Here is a 19,538-nt window from a genome sequence, read left to right on the forward strand (position 1 = left end):
ATTCAAAATAGTAGTAGTAGTAGTAGGTAGTAGTAATGATGATGTGGGTGGTAGTAGTAGTAGTAATGATGATGATGGTGGTGGTAGTAGTAGTAGTAATGATGATGGTGGTGGTAGTAGTAGTAGTAGTAGTAATGATGGTAGTGATGGTAGTAGTAGTAGTAATGATGGTAGTGATGGTAGTAGTAGTAGTAATGATGATGGTGGTAGTAGTAGTAGTAATGATGATGATGGTGGTGGTAGTAGTAGTAGTAATGATGATGGTGGTAGTAGTAGTAGTAATGATGATGGTGGTGGTGGTAGTAGTAGTAGTAGTAATGATGATGGTGGTGGTGGTAGTAGTAGTAGTAATGATGGTAGTGATGGTAGTAGTAGTAGTAATGATGATGGTGGTAGTAGTAGTAGTAATGATGATGGTGGTGGTAGTAGTGGTAGTTGTAATGATGATGGTAGTGGTGGTAGTAGTAGTAATGATGATGGGGTGGTAGCAGTGGTAGTAGTAATGATGATGGTGGTGGTGGTGGTAGTAGTAGTAGTAATGATGATGGTGGTGGTAGTAGTAATGATGATGGTGGTGGTAGTGGTGGTAGTAGTGGTAGTTGTAATGATGATGGTAGTGGTAGTAGTAGTAGTAATGATGATGGTGGTGGTAGTAGTAGTAGTAGTAGTAATGATGATGGTGGTGGTAGTAGTAGTAGTAATGACAATGGTGGTGGTAGTAGTAGTAGTAATGACAATGGTGGTGGTAGTAGTAGTGGTAGTAATGACAATGGTGGTGGTAGTAGTAGTGGTAGTAATGGCAATGGTGGTGGTAGTAGTAGTGGTAGTAATGACAATGGTGGTGGTAGTGGTGGTAGTAGCAGTAGTAGTAGTAATGATGATGGTAGTAGTAGTAGTGGTGGTAGTAGCAGTAGTAGTAGTAATGATGATGGTAGTAGTAGTAGTAGTAGTAGTAGTAGTAGTAGTAGTAGTAGTAGTAATGATGATGGTATTAGTAATATAGTAGTAATATATATATATTAGAGGTAGAAATGATACTAGTGGTCACTGTAGTAGTAATGATGATGGTGGTGGTAGTGGTAGTAGTAGTAGTAGTAGTAGTAATAATGATAGTAGTAGTAATATAGTAGTAATATATATATTAGAGGTAGAAATGATACTAGTGGTCACTGTAGTAGTAATGATGATGGTGGTGGTAGTGGTAGTTGTAATGATGATGGCGGTGGTAGTAGTAATGATGATGGTAGTAGTAGAGATATTAGAGGTAGAAATGATACTAGTGGTAATGGTAGTAGTAGAGATAGAGGTAGAAATGATACAAGTGGTAATGGTAGTAGTAGAGATAGAGGTAGAAATGATACTAGTGGTAACGGTAGTAGTAGTAGTAGTAATGATGATGGTGGTGGTAGTAGTAATGATGATGGTGGTAGTAGAGATATTAGAGGTAGAAATGATACTAGTGGTAATGGTAGATATATATTAGAGGTAGAAATGATACTAGTGGTAATGGTAGATATATATTAGAGGTAGAAATGATACTAGTGGTAATGGTAGAGAGATATTAGAGTTAGAAATGATACTAGTGGTAACGGTAGTAGTAATGATGATGGTGGTGGTAGTGGTAGTAGTAATGCTGATGGTGGTGGTGGTAGAGATATTAGAGGTAGAAATGCTACTAGTGGTAATGGTAGTAGTAGAGATATCAGAGGTAGAAATGATACTAGTGGTAATGGTAGTAGTAGGGATATCAGAGGTAGAAATGATACTCGTGGTAATGGTAGTAGAGGTATTAGAGGTAGAAATTATACTAGTGGCAATGGTGGTAGTAGAGATAGAGGTAGAAATGATACTCGTGGTAATGGTAGTAGAGGTATTAGAGGTAGAAATTATACTAGTGGCAATGGTGGTAGTAGAGATAGAGGTAGAAATGATACTCGTGGTAATGGTAGTAGAGGTATTAGAGGTAGAAATGCTACTAATGGTAGTAGTAGAGATATCAGAGGTAGAATCGATACTAGTGGTAATGGTAGTAGTAGAGATAGAGGTAGAAATGATACCAGTGGTAATGGTAGTAGAGATATTAGAGGTAGAAATGATACTAGTGGTAATGGTAGTAGAGATATCAGAGGTAGAAATGATACCAGTGGTAATGGTAGTAGTAGAGATGGAGGTAGAAATGATACTAGTGGTAATGGTAGTAGTAGTATTAGTGTTAATAATAGTGGTGGTAGCATTAATTTTAGTAGTAATAATAGTACACTGCTCAAAAAAATAAAGGGAACACTTAAACAACACAATGTAACTCCAAGTCAATCACACTTCTGTGAAATCAAACTGTCCACTTAGGAAGCAACACTGATTGACAATAAATTTCACATGCTGTTGTGCAAATGGAATAGACAAAAGGTGGAAATTATAGGCAATTAGCAAGACACCCCCAATAAAGGAGTGATTCTGCAGGTGGTGACCACAGACCACTTCTCAGTTCCTATGCTTCCTGGCTGATGTTTTGGTCACTTTTGAATGCTGGCGGTGCTCTCACTCTAGTGGTAGCATGAGACGGAGTCTACAACCCACACAAGTGGCTCAGGTAGTGCAGCTCATCCAGGATGGCACATCAATGCGAGCTGTGGCAAGAAGGTTTGCTGTGTTTGTCAGCGTAGTGTCAAGAGCATGGAGGCGCTACCAGGAGACAGGCCAGTACATCAGGAGACGTGGAGGAGGCCGTAGGAGGGCAACAACCCAGCAGCAGGACCGCTACCTCCGCCTTTGAGCAGGAGGAGCACTGCCAGAGCCCTGCAAAATGACCTCCAGCAGGCCACAAATGTGCATGCACGTTGTTTATTACAACGTCAAATCAAATGTTATTAGTCACGTGTGCCGACTACAACAGGTGTAGACCTTACAGTGCTTACTTACGAGCCCCTAACCCACAATGCAGTAAATAAATAAAAAAGGATAAGAATAACAGATAAAAGTAACAAGTAATTAAATGCGGTAGCAGAGAGAACAGTCTATGGCTAGGGTGGCTTTGACAATTTTTAGGGCCTTCCTCTGACACCGCCTGGTATAGAGGTCCTGGATGGCAGGAAGCTTGGCCCCAGTGATGTACTGGGCCGTTCGCACTACCCTCTGTAGTGCCTTGCGGTCGGAGGCCGAGCAGGTGCCATACCAGGCAGTGATGCAACCAGTCAGGATGCTCTCGATGGTGCAGCTGTAGAACCTTTTGAGGATCGGAGGACCCATGCCAAATCTTTTCAGTTTCCTGGGGGGGGGAATAAGTTTAGTCATGCCCTCTTCACGACTGTCTTGGTGTGCCAAGGAACTTGAAGCTCTCAACCTGCTCCTCGGCAGCCCCTTTGATGAGAATGGGGGTGTGCTCGGTCCTCTTTTTCCTGTAGTCCACAATCATCTCCTTTGCTTTAATCACGTTGAGGGGAAAGGTTGTTGACCTGGCACCACACGGCCAGGTCTCTGACCTCCTCCCTATAGGCTGTCTCATCATTGTCAGTGATCAGGCCTACCACTGTTGTGTGATCGGCAAATTTAATGATGGTGTTGGAGTCGTGCCTGGCCGTGCAGTCATGAGTGAACAGGGAGTACAGGAGGGGACTAAGCACGCACCCCTGAGGGGCCCCTGTGTTGAGGATCAGCGTGGCGGATGTGTTATTACCTACCCTCACCACCCGGGGGTGACCCGTCAGGAAGTCCAGGATCCAGTTGCAGAGAGAGGTGTTCAGTCCCAGGGTCCTTAGCTTAGTGATGAGCTTTGAGGGCACTATGGTGTTGAACGCTGAGCTGTAGTCAATTTACAGCATTCTGATATAGGTGTTCCTTCTGTCCAGGTGTGAAAGGGCAGTGTGGAGAGCAACAGAGATTGCATCATCTATGGATCTGTTGGGGCGGTATGCAAATTGGAGTGGGTCTAGGGTTTCTGGGATAATGGTGTTGATGTGAGCCATGACCAGCCTTTCAAAGCACTTCATGGATACAGATGTGAGCGTTACGGATCGGTAGTCATTTAGGCAGGTTACCTTAGTGTTCTTGGGCACATGGACTATGGTGGCCTGCTTGAAACATGTTGGTATTACAGACTCGGACAGGGAGAGGTTGAAAATGTCACTGAAGACACTTGCCAGTTGGGTCAGCACATGCTCGCTGTACACGTTCTGGTAATCCGTCTGGCCCTGCGGCCTTGTGAATGTTGACCTGTTTAAAGGTCTTACTCATATCGGCTGCGGAGAGCGTGATGTATGTATATTGTATACATTGTTGCTCACGGCAATAAAGCAGCTTGAATTAGAGAGTGCGAGAGAAAAAGAAAGAGAAAGAGAGAAAGAAAGAGAGAGAGAGCCTAGAGGTGGTGAGAAGCAGGTCAGTTTTAATCCTCCGGTCTGTTCCGACTCAGCCTTGGCCCCAGGACCATGAACACGTCTTTGTTTGAACGGACGGCAGGAAGAGTTTCAAATTTACAAGCCTGTTTTTGACTGCAATTAGTCATTACCTAATGTTAGCTATTTTTCCAATAAACAATGTCATTAAGTGTCCTTTTTTTCAGTCCTTGGCCCAGTTTAGAGTGTCTGGAAGTGCAGCAGTATAGTCTACAAAGGGATGGAACCGAGAACATGAGGATCCAGGGCTTTATGGAAGTAATTATAATTCATGGAAACTTGTGCAACATTTAACAGACTTGGTTTCCTTTTGTTTAGTCAGAGCTAGAGCACAAGAAGTGTGTACGGGAGAGGTCAATCCAGGCTAGATTACGTAGAGCTGTGTCTGCTCGCCAGGGTTGGGTAGGTTACTTTCTAAATGGAATCCGTTACAGTTACTAGTTAACCTGTCCAAAATTGATATCAGTAACGTAACTTTCAGATTACCCAAACTCAGTAACGTAATCGGATTACTTTCGGTTACTCTTCTATTACTCTCCTCTTAAGAGGCATTAGAAGAAGACAAAAATGATCCATCAAACACATTTGGTGTGTCATCAGAGGTCTCTGATTGGTGGTCATCATTTGGTGTGTCATCATAGAGGTCACTGATTGGTGGTTAGACTCTCTCAGGTAAAACAAAGTTCAATTCAGTAGTGGAGGTCGGGTAAAATCACCGGGGAAGCTTTCTCCAGAAGAAATCTCCATATTACAACCTGTTCTTTGATAAGTACGTTGTTCGCTGTATAACCTGAGAGTTCATAGGACTTGAAAAAGGAGAGTCATACACTCTAGGAGCTCAGATGCAATAATTGTATAACCAACGTTGACAGCCAAACTGTCTTCATATGCCTTGCCACCGTGATATATAGGCCTTGGGACGAGGCAACAAGAAGACACAGCGGCAGAATAAATTCAACCACACCGTTGTTTCATCACAAAAGCAGAGAGTAACCTCTAGACACGGTTTAACTGATGATTATGAATGGCCTGGGGATAGGCTGGAAAGAGGAACTACACCCTTCCTTCCCTTCCCACCCAAATCCAGACCTTAACACAGACAGAGGTGTGAGCTGACTGATGCTAACGTCTTGGACCTGGCCCCTGGATGTAGATTAGGCCTAATAGCCTCTCTCAAGTGTCTGATGACTTTACAGGCTTTCACCCTGCATCTGTGATGTTCTACCTAGACAATACATCACAGACATGTACAGGCTTTCACCCTGCATCTGTGATGTTCTACCTAGACAATACATCACAGACATGTACAGGCTTTCACCCTGCATCTGTGATGTTCTACCTAGACAATACATCACAGACATGTACAGGCTTTCACCCTGCATCTGTGATGTTCTACCTAGACAATACATCACAGACATGTACAGGCTTTCACCCTGCATCTGTGATGTTCTACCTAGACAATACATCACAGACATGTACAGGCTTTCACCCTGCATCTGTGATGTTCTACCTAGACAATACATCACAGACATGTACAGGCTTTCACCCTGCATCTGTGATGTTCTACCTAGACAATACATCACAGACATGTACAGGCTTTCACCCTGCATCTGTGATGTTCTACCTAGACAATACATCACAGACATGTACAGGCTTTCACCCTGCATCTGTGATGTTCTACCTAGACAATACATCACAGACATGTACAGGCTTTCACCCTGCATCTGTGATGTTCTACCTAGACAATACATCACAGACATGTACAGGCTTTCACCCTGCATCTGTGATGTTCTACCTAGACAATACATCACAGACATGTACAGGCTTTCACCCTGCATCTGTGATGTTCTACCTAGACAATACATCACAGACATGTACAGGCTTTCACCCTGCATCTGTGATGTTCTACCTAGACAATACATCACAGACATGTACAGGCTTTCACCCTGCATCTGTGATGTTCTACCTAGACAATACATCACAGACATGTACAGGCTTTCACCCTGCATCTGTGATGTTCTACCTAGACAATACATCACAGACATGTACAGGCTTTCACCCTGCATCTGTGATGTTCTACCTAGACAATACATCACAGACATGTACAGGCTTTCACCCTGCATCTGTGATGTTCTACCTAGACAATACATCACAGACATGTACATTTGAGTCACATTTGAGGCATCTCACTGTTCCCTCTCTCTTCGAGAGAAAACATCAGGTCTCTCCTTTAGAAGAGTGAGGAGCACACAGGGTGGCCAAGAAGAGCGGAGCAAACATTTGCAGTGTTTTTCCTTTTACATGTTATTAATAATCCATAAGTCGATCCATATGTATCCCATCAGCTTTTGCAGTGTTTCTCTAACCAGCCCTAGGGACATGGAAATAATGTCTCTGGAAGCCTGCTACTAAATCCCCCCCTTAGGTGACATCTACTCAGTAATATAAATCAACTATCAAACATTATTTTATGTGAACTAGCCAGCAGGTATAGATTATGTTCAGGTTACCTTTGAAGTGGTATAATATGTATAAATAACTTAAATCAAATGAACGAACGTTCTAAAGTCATTCCAAACTCACCCTGCGGAAAGACACCACGTAGAAGGTGTCTCCACGGCGATGAATCTCGTCAAAGAAGTCGTTGTAGGTGCGGTGAGGAGCGTAGTACACCTGCAGCTCATTACCTGGGCTCCTGTGTGGGAGAGAGAGAGACAAATACAATATTTACTTCAGTTACAGGCTCCGCTGTATACAACAATCACCAGAACGGATTCTAAACTCCTTTCCTCAGGGACATTTGCATGAATATGCAGTTGAGCTTTTGTTTTCACAGGAATCAAACATATTCATCTTGTACTGCAAGAATGCACAACAGATGTAATACATTTTGACAGAGTTGATCAAATCTACAGCCAAAACATCAGGAGAACGCACCACTACACACCAGCCTCAGTCTTAGGACCTCACCAGCCCTAGACACACCAGCCCTAGTCACACCAGCCCTAGACACACCAGCCCTAGTCACACCAGCCCTAGTCACACCAGCCCTAGACACACCAGCCTCAGTCTTAGGACCTCACAAGCCCTAGACACACCAGCCCTAGTCACACCAGCCCTAGTCACACCAGCCCTAGACACACCAGCCTCAGTCTTAGGACCTCACAAGCCCTAGACACACCAGCCCTAGTCACACCAGCCCTAGACACACCAGCCTCAGTCTTAGGACCTCACAAGCCCTAGACACACCAGCCCTAGTCACACCAGCCCTAGTCACACCAGCCCTAGACACACCAGCCTCAGTCTTAGGACCTCACAAGCCCTAGACACACCAGCCCTAGTCACACCAGCCCTAGACACACCAGCCCTAGACACACCAGCCCTAGACACACCAGCCCTAGACACACCAGCCCTAGTCACACCAGCCCTAGTCACACCAGCCCTAGTCATTGATCACGTTTACACACTAATATCCTGTTATTATTCGGGATACTTAACGTCATATCCCATTTACAATAACCCCAAAAAAACAATGTCTCCCGGTCATGAGAAACCTGGATAAGATGCCTGATATTTGCTGTTCTTAGACGGGATACTCTGGCATGTAAACATCTTATCCCGTTTAGTGTTTTTGCGGTCTGCACAGGGTCAGTTTCACATATCATGGGTGTTGTGTGACAATGTTTTCATCTGATTGTCAAACAAATAATTTAAAAAAGTAGGTTACCCGCTCAGTTTGATCCACCATACTAATTCCATCATAAATAGTTTTGCTGCTACTCCATACTGGACCGTATAGTCTACTGGCTTAGGCTACTTTCACCCTCATTTAGATATGTTTCTGCTAATATGTTTCTGCTTATAATTTCAGACATTTGGTAGGCCATATTACTATAATTTCAGACATTTGGTAGGCCATATTACTATAATTTCAGACATTTGGTAGGCCATATTACTATAATTTCAGACATTTGGTAGGCCATATTACTATAATTTCAGACATTTGGTAGGCCATATTACTATAATTTCCGACATAGGCCATTTGTTTGTCAACTATAGTTTGATACACGCAGCTACATTTCTGTCATAAATTGTTGCCCCAGAAGACTAAATGAACTAGGGCTCAGCTGAATTTAATTGGACCTTTATTTAACTAGGCAAATCAGTTAAAAACAAATTCTTATTTTCAATGACGACCTAGGAACAGTCTTACATAGATAGAATGAATGCATTAGTAATCTAGTTTACACCGGCAAAGTTGTCTGTTTCGTTTAGGGACCGGGGAGAAAATACAATACATTTCAAAACAGTGGAAAGATTGTTCCCATAGCAAAAATGTACAAATGTCATCAACTTGACCAGTTTTAAGGAAATGAAAAGCTGAGAAAACTATGAAACATGTTTCTGATAAGACTTCAGTTTGTCTTGGGTGCATACGTTGTGGTTGAAATGCTGTCTGCTGCATAATAGTGTCAAATATAACAGTTATATGCACAGCACACTTGTGTTTTTTCAAGAGATGCTGAAAGAAATCGTATTTCCCCACTCCTGTTCCCGAGACAAAATGTAGATTTTGTTGTAGAATTTTACTGCAAGAAATGCATAATTCTGCATGAGTTAATATGATATTACATGTGAGAGGTTATGGGCCTACAGTCAGTGTCCAGATTTCAGTTACTATTCCATTTTACCCTTATGAACTTAAATGAAGAATATTCTGTTTATTCATGGCAACAGGGATACTTGTGAGCGGGATATCAAAAGGTGCATGTCAACAGCTTATCCCGCATAAGACCTTAAGCGTGATATGAGCTACTATCTGGGAAAACTGTGAGCATGTAAACGTGGTCCTTCTCTGCAGTCTGTATCCCACTTTAATGACAGACAGTCAGGGTCAAGGTTAAAGGTTTGGCAAGGCCTGCTACTATGCCCCAGAGTGTCTGGTTGGCCATCAACTTGATTTTCAAATGTGGGAAAGTCAAAAGCATGAGGAAAATGTAGGACCAAAATAACATATGATTGCAAACAGAAACATTAGTCCTCTTGGGGCACAAATACAAAATGTCATATTTAGAATATTATAATTTTTCCATTTCATACTAAAAACGGAACTTGTACTGCAAGTGAATATGTCTGTTTTTAATGTTGTATGGTGTCCTGAAAAGTTGAAAGCTGTTTCATAAAATGGGAAAAGCTTTGAGGCCAAAAACTCAAACGTCCATAAGGCAGATCTAAGAGTGTAAGTCAAAAAGCCAGCAGTAAAGACATCTGATAGATACTCCCTGGCAGACTGACACAGTAAAGACATCTGATAGATACTCCCTGGCAGACTGACACAGTAAAGACATCTGATAGATACTCCCTGGCAGACTGACACAGTAAAGACATCTGATAGATACTCCCTGGCAGACTGACGCAGTAAAGACATCTGATAGATACTCCCTGGCAGACTGACGCAGTAAAGACATCTGATAGATACTCCCTGGCAGACTGACGCAGTAAAGACATCTGATAGATACTCCCTGGCAGACTGACACAGTATAGACATCTGATAGATACTCCCTGGCAGACTGACACAGTAAAGACATCTGATAGATACTCCCTGGCAGACTGACACAGTAAAGACATCTGATAGATACTCCCTGGCAGACTGACACAGTAAAGACATCTGATAGATGCAGACTGACACAGTAAAGACATCTGATAGATACTCCCTGGCAGACTGACACAGTAAAGACATCTGATAGATACTCCCAGGCAGACTGACACAGTAAAGACATCTGATAGATACTCCCAGGCAGACTGACACAGTAAAGACATCTGATAGATACTCCCTGGCAGACTGACACAGTATAGACATCTGATAGATACTCCCTGGCAGACTGACACAGTAAAGACATCTGATAGATACTCCCTGGCAGACTGACACAGTAAAGACATCTGATAGATACTCCCTGGCAGACTGACACAGTAAAGACATCTGATAGATACTCCCTGGCAGACTGACGCAGTAAAGACATCTGATAGATACTCCCTGGCAGACTGACGCAGTAAAGACATCTGATAGATACTCCCTGGCAGACTGACACAGTAAAGACATCTGATAGATACTCCCTGGCAGACTGACGCAGTATAGACATCTGATAGATACTCCCTGGCAGACTGACGCAGTATAGACATCTGATAGATACTCCCTGGCAGACTGACACAGTAAAGACATCTGATAGATACTCCCTGGCAGACTGACACAGTAAAGACATCTGATAGATACTCCCTGGCAGACTGACGCAGTAAAGACATCTGATAGATACTCCCTGGCAGACTGACACAGTAAAGACATCTGATAGATACTCCCTGGCAGACTGACACAGTAAAGACATCTGATAGATACTCCCTGGCAGACTGACACAGTAAAGACATCTGATAGATACTCCCTGGCAGACTGACGCAGTAAAGACATCTGATAGATACTCCCTGGCAGACTGACGATGTAAAGACATCTGATAGATACTCCCTGGCAGACTGACGCAGTATAGACATCTGATAGATACTCCCTGGCAGACTGACGCAGTATAGACATCTGATAGATACTCCCTGGCAGACTGACGCAGTAAAGACATCTGATAGATACTCCCTGGCAGACTGACACAGTAAAGAGATCTGATAGACACTCCCTGGCAGACTGACACAGTAAACACTGGAAAATGGTAAACATACATACATCTAGAAATCAGATATGGTGTATATATACACTCCTCCACTCACTTCTCTGTGGAGTCAGTGTACTGGACTGTTAGGACCTGGGACACCTCATCCTTCTTATCCTCTTTCTGTATGGAGAGAGACAGAGAGAGAGGAGAGAGAGAGGAGAGAGAGAGGAGAGAGAGGAGAGAGAGGAGAGACAGGAGACAGAGGAGAGACAGGAGACAGAGGAGACAGGAGAGAGAGAGGAGAGAGACAAAGACAGAGGAGAGAGAGAGGAGAGAGACAAAGACAGAGGAGAGAGAAAGGAGAGAGAAAGAGACAGGAGACAGAGAGGGAGACAGAGAGAGGAGAGAGAGAGTGAGACAGAGGAGAGAGAAAAAGAGACAGGAGACAGAGAGAAAGAGACAGAGGAGAGAGAAGGAGACAGAGACAGAGGAGAGCGAGAGGAGAGAGACAGAGAGAGACAGAGAGTCAGTTAGTGGTTAGAACATTTTAATGAAGTGAAGTGAAAACTACTGGAGATAAATTTGTTGGCTGTGTATGTTGGTACAGTACAGTATGTTGGTACAGTATAGTATGTTGGTACAGTACAGTATGTTGGTACAGTACAGTATGTTGGTACAGTACAGTATGTTGGTACAGTATAGTATGTTGGTACAGTACAGTATGTTGGTACAGTATGTTGGTACAGTACAGTATGTTGGTACAGTACAGTATGTTGGTACAGTATGTTGGTACAGTATGTTGGTACAGTACAGTATGTTGGTACAGTACAGTATGTTGGTACAGTACAGTATGTTGGTACAGTATAGTATGTTGGTACAGTACAGTATGTTGGTACAGTACAGTATGTTGGTACAGTATGTTGGTACAGTACAGTATGTTGGTACAGTACAGTATGTTGGTACAGTATGTTGGTACAGTATGTTGGTAGAGTACAGTATGTTGGTAGAGTACAGTATGTTGGTACAGTACAGTATGTTGGTACAGTATGTTGGTACAGTATGTTGGTACAGTACCGTATGTTGGTACAGTATAGTATGTTGGTACAGTATAGTATGTTGGTACAGTACAGTATGTTGGTACAGTATGTTGGTACAGTACAGTATGTTGGTACAGTACAGTATGTTGGTACAGTATGTTGGTACAGTACAGTATGTTGGTACAGTATGTTGGTACAGTATGTTGGTACAGTACCGTATGTTGGTACAGTATAGTATGTTGGTACAGTATAGTATGTTGGTACAGTATAGTATGTTGGTACAGTATGTTGGTACAGTATGTTGGTACAGTACAGTATGTTGGTACAGTACAGTATGTTGGTACAGTATGTTGGTACAGTACAGTATGTTGGTACAGTACAGTATGTTGGTACAGTACAGTATGTTGGTACAGTATGTTGGTACAGTATAGTATGTTGGTACAGTACATGTCCAGGTGTGTATGTATGTTGGTACAGTACAGTATGTTGGTACAGTATAGTATGTTGGTACAGTATGTTGGTACAGTATAGTATGTTGGTACAGTATGTTGGTACAGTATAGTATGTTGGTACAGTACAGTATGTTGGTACAGTATAGTATGTTGGTACAGTACAGTATGTTGGTACAGTATGTTGGTACAGTACAGTATGTTGGTACAGTATGTTGGTACAGTATAGTATGTTGGTACAGTACAGTATGTTGGTACAGTATAGTATGTTGGTACAGTACAGTATGTTGGTACAGTATGTTGGTACAGTACAGTATGTTGGTACAGTATGTTGGTACAGTACAGTATGTTGGTACAGTACAGTATGTTGGTATAGTATAGTATGTTGGTACAGTATGTTGGTACAGTACAGTATGTTGGTACAGTACAGTATGTTGGTACAGTATAGTATGTTGGTACAGTACAGTATGTTGGTACAGTACAGTATGTTGGTACAGTACAGTATGTTGGTACAGTACAGTATGTTGGTACAGTATGTTGGTACAGTACAGTATGTTGGTACAGTATGTTGGTACAGTACAGTATGTTGGTACAGTACAGTATGTTGGTACAGTACAGTATGTTGGTACAGTACAGTATGTTGGTACAGTATGTTGGTACAGTATAGTATGTTGGTACAGTATGTTGGTACAGTACAGTATGTTGGTACAGTATAGTATGTTGGTACAGTACAGTATGTTGGTACAGTACAGTATGTTGGTACAGTACAGTATGTTGGTACAGTATAGTATGTTGGTACAGTACAGTATGTTGGTACAGTATGTTGGTACAGTACAGTATGTTGGTACAGTATAGTATGTTGGTACAGTACAGTATGTTGGTACAGTACAGTATGTTGGTACAGTATGTTGGTACAGTATAGTATGTGGTACAGTATAGTATGTGGTACAGTATAGTATGTTGGTACAGTATAGTATGTTGGTACAGTACAGTATGTTGGTACAGTATAGTATGTTGGTACAGTATGTTGGTACAGTATAGTATGTGGTACAGTATAGTATGTTGGTATAGTATAGTATGTTGGTACAGTATAGTATGTTGATACAGCTGGATGTTATAGTATGTTGATACAGCTGGATGTTATAGTATGTTGATACAGCTGGATGTTATAGTATGTTGATACAGCTGGATGTTATAGTATGTTGGTACAGTATGTTGGTACAGCATAGTATGTGGTACAGTACAGTATGTTGGTACAGTACAGTATGTTGGTACAGTATAGTATGTTGGTACAGTATAGTATGTTGGTACAGTATAGTATGTTGGTACAGTACAGTATGTTGGTACAGTATGTTGGTACAGTATGTTGGTACAGTATAGTATGTTGGTACAGTATATTGGTACAGTACAGTATGTTGGTACAGTATAGTATGTTGGTACAGTATAGTATGTTGGTACAGTACAGTATGTTGGTACAGTATGTTGGTACAGTATAGTATGTTGGTACAGTACAGTATGTTGGTACAGTATGTTGGTACAGTATAGTATGTTGGTACAGTATGTTGGTACAGTATAGTATGTGGTACAGTACAGTATGTTGGTACAGTATAGTATGTTGGTACAGTATAGTATGTTGGTACAGTACAGTATGTTGGTACAGTATGTTGGTACAGTATAGTATGTTGGTACAGTACAGTATGTTGGTACAGTACAGTATGTTGGTACAGTACAGTATGTTGGTACAGTACAGTATGTTGGTACAGTACAGTATGTTGGTATAGTATGTTGGTACAGTATAGTATGTTGGTACAGTATAGTATGTTGGTACAGTACAGTATGTTGGTATAGTATGTTGGTACAGTATAGTATGTTGGTACAGTACAGTATGTTGGTACAGTATGTTGGTACAGTATAGTATGTTGGTACAGTATAGTATGTTGGTACAGTACAGTATGTTGGTACAGTACAGTATGTTGGTACAGTATGTTGGTACAGTACAGTATGTTGGTACAGTACAGTATGTTGGTACAGTATGTTGGTACAGTACAGTATGTTGGTACAGTACAGTATGTTGGTACAGTATAGTATGTTGGTACAGTATGTTGGTACAGTATGTTGGTACAGTATAGTATGTTGGTATAGTATGTTGGTACAGTATGTTGGTACAGTATAGTATGTTGGTACAGTATAGTATGTTGGTACAGTATGTTGGTACAGTATAGTATGTTGGTACAGTATAGTATGTTGGTACAGTACAGTATGTTGGTACAGTATGTTGGTACAGTATAGTATGTTGGTACAGTATAGTATGTTGGTACAGTATGTTGGTACAGTATAGTATGTTGGTACAGTACAGTATGTTGGTACAGTACAGTATGTTGGTACAGTATAGTATGTTGGTACAGTATAGTATGTTGGTACAGTATAGTATGTTGGTACAGTACAGTATGTTGGTACAGTACAGTATGTTGGTACAGTACAGTATGTTGGTACAGTATGTTGGTACAGTATAGTATGTTGGTACAGTATAGTATGTTGGTACAGTATAGTATGTTGGTACAGTATGTTGGTACAGTACAGTATGTTGGTACAGTATAGTATGTTGGTACAGTATGTTGGTACAGTACAGTATGTTGGTACAGTATGTTGGTACAGTACAGTATGTTGGTACAGTACAGTATGTTGGTACAGTATGTTGGTACAGTATGTTGGTACAGTATAGTATGTTGGTACAGTATAGTATGTTGGTACAGTACAGTATGTTGGTACAGTACAGTATGTTGGTACAGTACAGTATGTTGGTACAGTACAGTATGTTGGTACAGTACAGTATGTTGGTACAGTATAGTATGTTGGTACAGTACAGTATGTTGGTACAGTACAGTATGTTGGTACAGTACAGTATGTTGGTACAGTATGTTGGTACAGTATGTTGGTACAGTATAGTATGTTGGTACAGTATAGTATGTTGGTACAGTACAGTATGTTGGTACAGTACAGTATGTTGGTACAGTACAGTATGTTGGTACAGTATATGTCCAGGTGTGTATGTGTCTTCATCCCACACAGTCAATAACAAGCTCCCTGGCCTCCTTTATTCCAGCAGAGAGCTGGGTGACACTCTATCCATTTCAGGAAGACGTCACATCATCAATGCTGTGTTTACACAGGCAGCCCAATTCAGATTTTCTTTTGCCACTAATTGGTATTTTGACAAATCAGATCACATCTTTTGCCAATAATTGGGGAAAAGATCAGAATTGGGCTTCCTGTGTAAACACATCCCAAGTCACTGACCACCTCTACCTCAGGGACCATGCCAGCCACACAGTTTCCCCCAGACAAATGACATCGCTCCAGGCATAACTCAAGTGTTTTTTCTTGTGGGAGCATAGCTGGGCCCTCCTGGGCTGGGCATAATGGATGGTTCTCATTAAAACCTTCAAACCAAGGCCTTAGGGAAACAGCTAGCTGTGAATACCTCCCAAACAAATGGCTCAAAACTAAAAACAGACATGTCTCTATGCTCATTTATTTGAATGAGTAGAAATTAAACCAAAAATGCTAATGTTGTTTCTATTCAACTGGGCGGCTAAGACTTTTCCAAGTAGTCATGGTGGGTCAGGGGGCTGTGTATGTTACATACAGGGAAAACAGAGGTGTGTCACGTTTCAGGGGGCTGTGTATGGTAAATACAGGGAAAACAGAGGTGTGTCACGTTTCAGGAGGCTGTGTATGGTACATACAGGGAAAACAGAGGTGTGTCACGTTTCAGATGGGCTGTGTATGGTAAATACAGGGAAAACAGAGGTGTGTCACGTTTCAGGGGGCTGTGTATGGTACATACAGGGAAAACAGAGGTGTGTCACGTTTCAGGAGGCTGTGTATGGTACATACAGGGAAAACAGAGGTGTGTCACGTTTCAGGGGGCTGTGTATGGTACATACAGGGAAAACAGAGGTGTGTCACGTTTCAGATGGGCTGTGTATGGTAAATACAGGGAAAACAGAGGTGTGTCACGTTTCAGGGGGCTGTGTATGGTACATACAGGGAAAACAGAGGTGTGTCACGTTTCAGGGGGCTGTGTATGGTACATACAGTGAAAACAGAGGTGTGTCACGTTTCAGGGGGCTGTGTATGGTACATACAGGGAAAACAGAGGTGTGTCACGTTTCAGGGGGCTGTGTATGGTACATACAGGGGAAACAGAGGTGTGTCACGTTTCAGGGGGCTATGTATGGCAAATACAGGGAAAACAGAGGTGTGTCACGTTTCAGGGGGCTGTGTATGGTACATACAGGGAAAACAGAGGTGTGTCACGTTTCAGGAGGCTGTGTATGGTACATACAGGGAAAACAGAGGTGTGTCACGTTTCAGGGGGCTGTGTATGGTACATACAGGGAAAACAGAGGTGTGTCACGTTTCAGATGGGCTGTGTATGGTAAATACAGGGAAAACAGAGGTGTGTCACGTTTCAGGGGGCTGTGTATGGTACATACAGGGAAAACAGAGGTGTGTCACGTTTCAGGAGGCTGTGTATGGTAAATACAGGGAAAACAGAGGTGTGTCACGTTTCAGGGGGCTGTGTATGCTACATACAGGGAAAACAGAAGTGTGTCACGTTTCAGGGGGCTGTGTATGGTAAATACAGGGAAAACAGAGGTGTGTCACGTTTCAGATGGGCTGTGTATGGTACATACAGGGAAAACAGAGGTGTGTCACGTTTCAGGGGGCTGTGTATGGTACATACAGGGAAAACAGAGGTGTGTCACGTTTCAGGGGGCTGTGTATGATAAATACAGGGGAAACAGAGGTGTGTCACGTTTCAGGGGGCTGTGTATGGTAAATACAGGGAAAACAGAGGTGTGTCACGTTTCAGGGGGCTGTGTATGATAAATACAGGGAAAACAGAGGTGTGTCACGTTTCAGGGGGCTGTGTATGGTACATACAGGGGAAACAGAGGTGTGTCACATTTCAGGGGGCTGTGTATGGTACATACAGGGGAAACAGAGGTGTGTCACGTTTCAGGGGGCTGTGTATGGTAAATACAGGGAAAACAGAGGTGTGTCACGTTTCAGGGGGCTGTGTATGGTAAATACAGGGAAAACAGAGGTGTGTCACGTTTCAGGGGGCTATGTATGGCAAATACAGGGAAAACAGAGGTGTGTCACGTTTCAGGGGGCTGTGTATGGTACATACAGGGAAAACAGAGGTGTGTCACGTTTCAGGGGGCTGTGTATGGTAAATACAGGGAAAACAGAGGTGTGTCACGTTTCAGGGGGCTGTGTATGGTACATACAGGGAAAACAAAAGGTTCAGCTCATTGCTGAACAACTCAACTGTTTCCTTTCAGTAGAAACTCACTCAGTCATTCTGACTTAACTAAGCCACAGGTTTCTTGTTGAACAGTTCACTTTACCTGCTTCACATTTACAAACTATCAATATTACTTCAATTAGCTAACCTCCTAGCTTCACATTACAAACTATCAATATTACTTCAATTCGCTAACCTCCTAGCTTCACATTACAAACTATCAAAATGACTTCAATTAGCTAACCTCCTAGCTTCACAGAACATTAACACAAGTACAAATCCTTTCTTGAAACTAAATCATGATAGTCTACTAAATGTCCTGTCCAATAAACAAACAAACTGTCCTCAATCTTTCCACCTCTACATCTGTCCAATAAACAAACACTCTGAGTTAGTGGACCTGCCCACTCCTAAAAACACGTTGTAGAGTGGTGCTGTTCTGTACTGGAATCCTTCAACATGTTGGAATCACCCAAGAACCCAAGAAGTCTATAGGGGTCCTGGGAAAATATATCTCCAGGTTCTCTGACACATTGCCTGTGTGGACTGGAGAGAGTGGGAGTATTGGACTGTCATGGGATAACACATCCACCCGTCATCAGCTGACATAAGACTGTTTAGATGAGGGATTGGTTCATTCTGCTAAACAAAGAGGAAGAGAGAGAGCAGAGGGGAAAGTGATTACTAAAATCCTTCCTCTAACAGTTGTGTTTACTTTCCCAAGACTGCTGGATTAGGTTCATTCCCATGAAGAGAGAGGGAGAGGGGAGGAAGAGAGTGTGGCAGGGTAGAGAGGATAAAAATAGTCGAAAGAAATCCAAAAGACCTAAGAATTTAAAACATGAACTGACGTAACATAACAGATCGGTTATTAAACTGGCGTAACAGATCAGTTATTAAACTGGCGTAACATAACAGGTCGGTTATTAAACTGGCGTAACATCACAGATCGGTTATTAAACTGACGTAACATCACAGATCGGTTATTAAACTGACGTAACATCACAGATCGGTTATTAAACTGACGTAACATCACAGATCGGTTATTAAACTGACGTAACATCACAGATCGGTTATTAAACTGACGTAACATCACAGATCGGTTATTAAACTGACGTAACATCACAGGTCGGTTATTAAACTGACGTAACATCACAGGTCGGTTATTAAACTGACGTAACAGATCTGTTATTAAACTGACGTAACATCACAGATCGGTTATTAAACTGACGTAACATAACAGATCGGTTATTAAACTGACGTAACATCACAGATCGGTTATTAAACTGACGTAACATCACAGGTCGGTTATTAAACTGACGTAACATCACAGGTCGGTTATTAAACTGACGTAACATCACAGGTCGGTTATTAAACTGACGTAACATCACAGATCGGTTATTAAAGTGACGTAACATCACAGGTCGATTATTAAACTGACGTAACATCACAGGTCGATTATTAAACTGACGTAACATCACAGGTCGATTATTAAACTGACGTAACATCACAGGTCGGTTATTAAACTGACGTAACATCACAGGTCGGTTATTAAACTGACGTAACATAACAGGTCGGTTATTAAACTGACGTAACATCACAGATCGGTTATTAAACTGACGTAACATCACAGATCGGTTATTAAACTGACGTAACATCACAGGTCGGTTATTAAACTGACGTAACATCACAGA

The 19,538-nt window shown here is 42.1% G+C and overlaps 1 protein-coding gene across 1 annotated transcript in view; it reads right to left on the reverse strand.

The window, feature by feature from the left end:
• atf6 (activating transcription factor 6) overlaps positions 1-19,538 on the reverse strand; it is a 115,536-nt gene that overhangs the window by 37,174 nt on the left and 58,824 nt on the right. Inside the window, exons 13-14 of the mRNA XM_039002983.1 lie at positions 11,157-11,221; positions 6,975-7,086 (exon numbers count right to left, since the gene is read on the reverse strand). Of these exons, the coding sequence (XP_038858911.1) occupies positions 6,975-7,086; positions 11,157-11,221 (177 nt within the window). The remainder of the gene's footprint in view (positions 1-6,974; positions 7,087-11,156; positions 11,222-19,538) is intronic.

The sequence above is a fragment of the Salvelinus namaycush genome, chromosome 10 (assembly GCF_016432855.1).
Source record: "Salvelinus namaycush isolate Seneca chromosome 10, SaNama_1.0, whole genome shotgun sequence".
Lineage (NCBI taxonomy): Eukaryota > Metazoa > Chordata > Actinopteri > Salmoniformes > Salmonidae > Salvelinus > Salvelinus namaycush.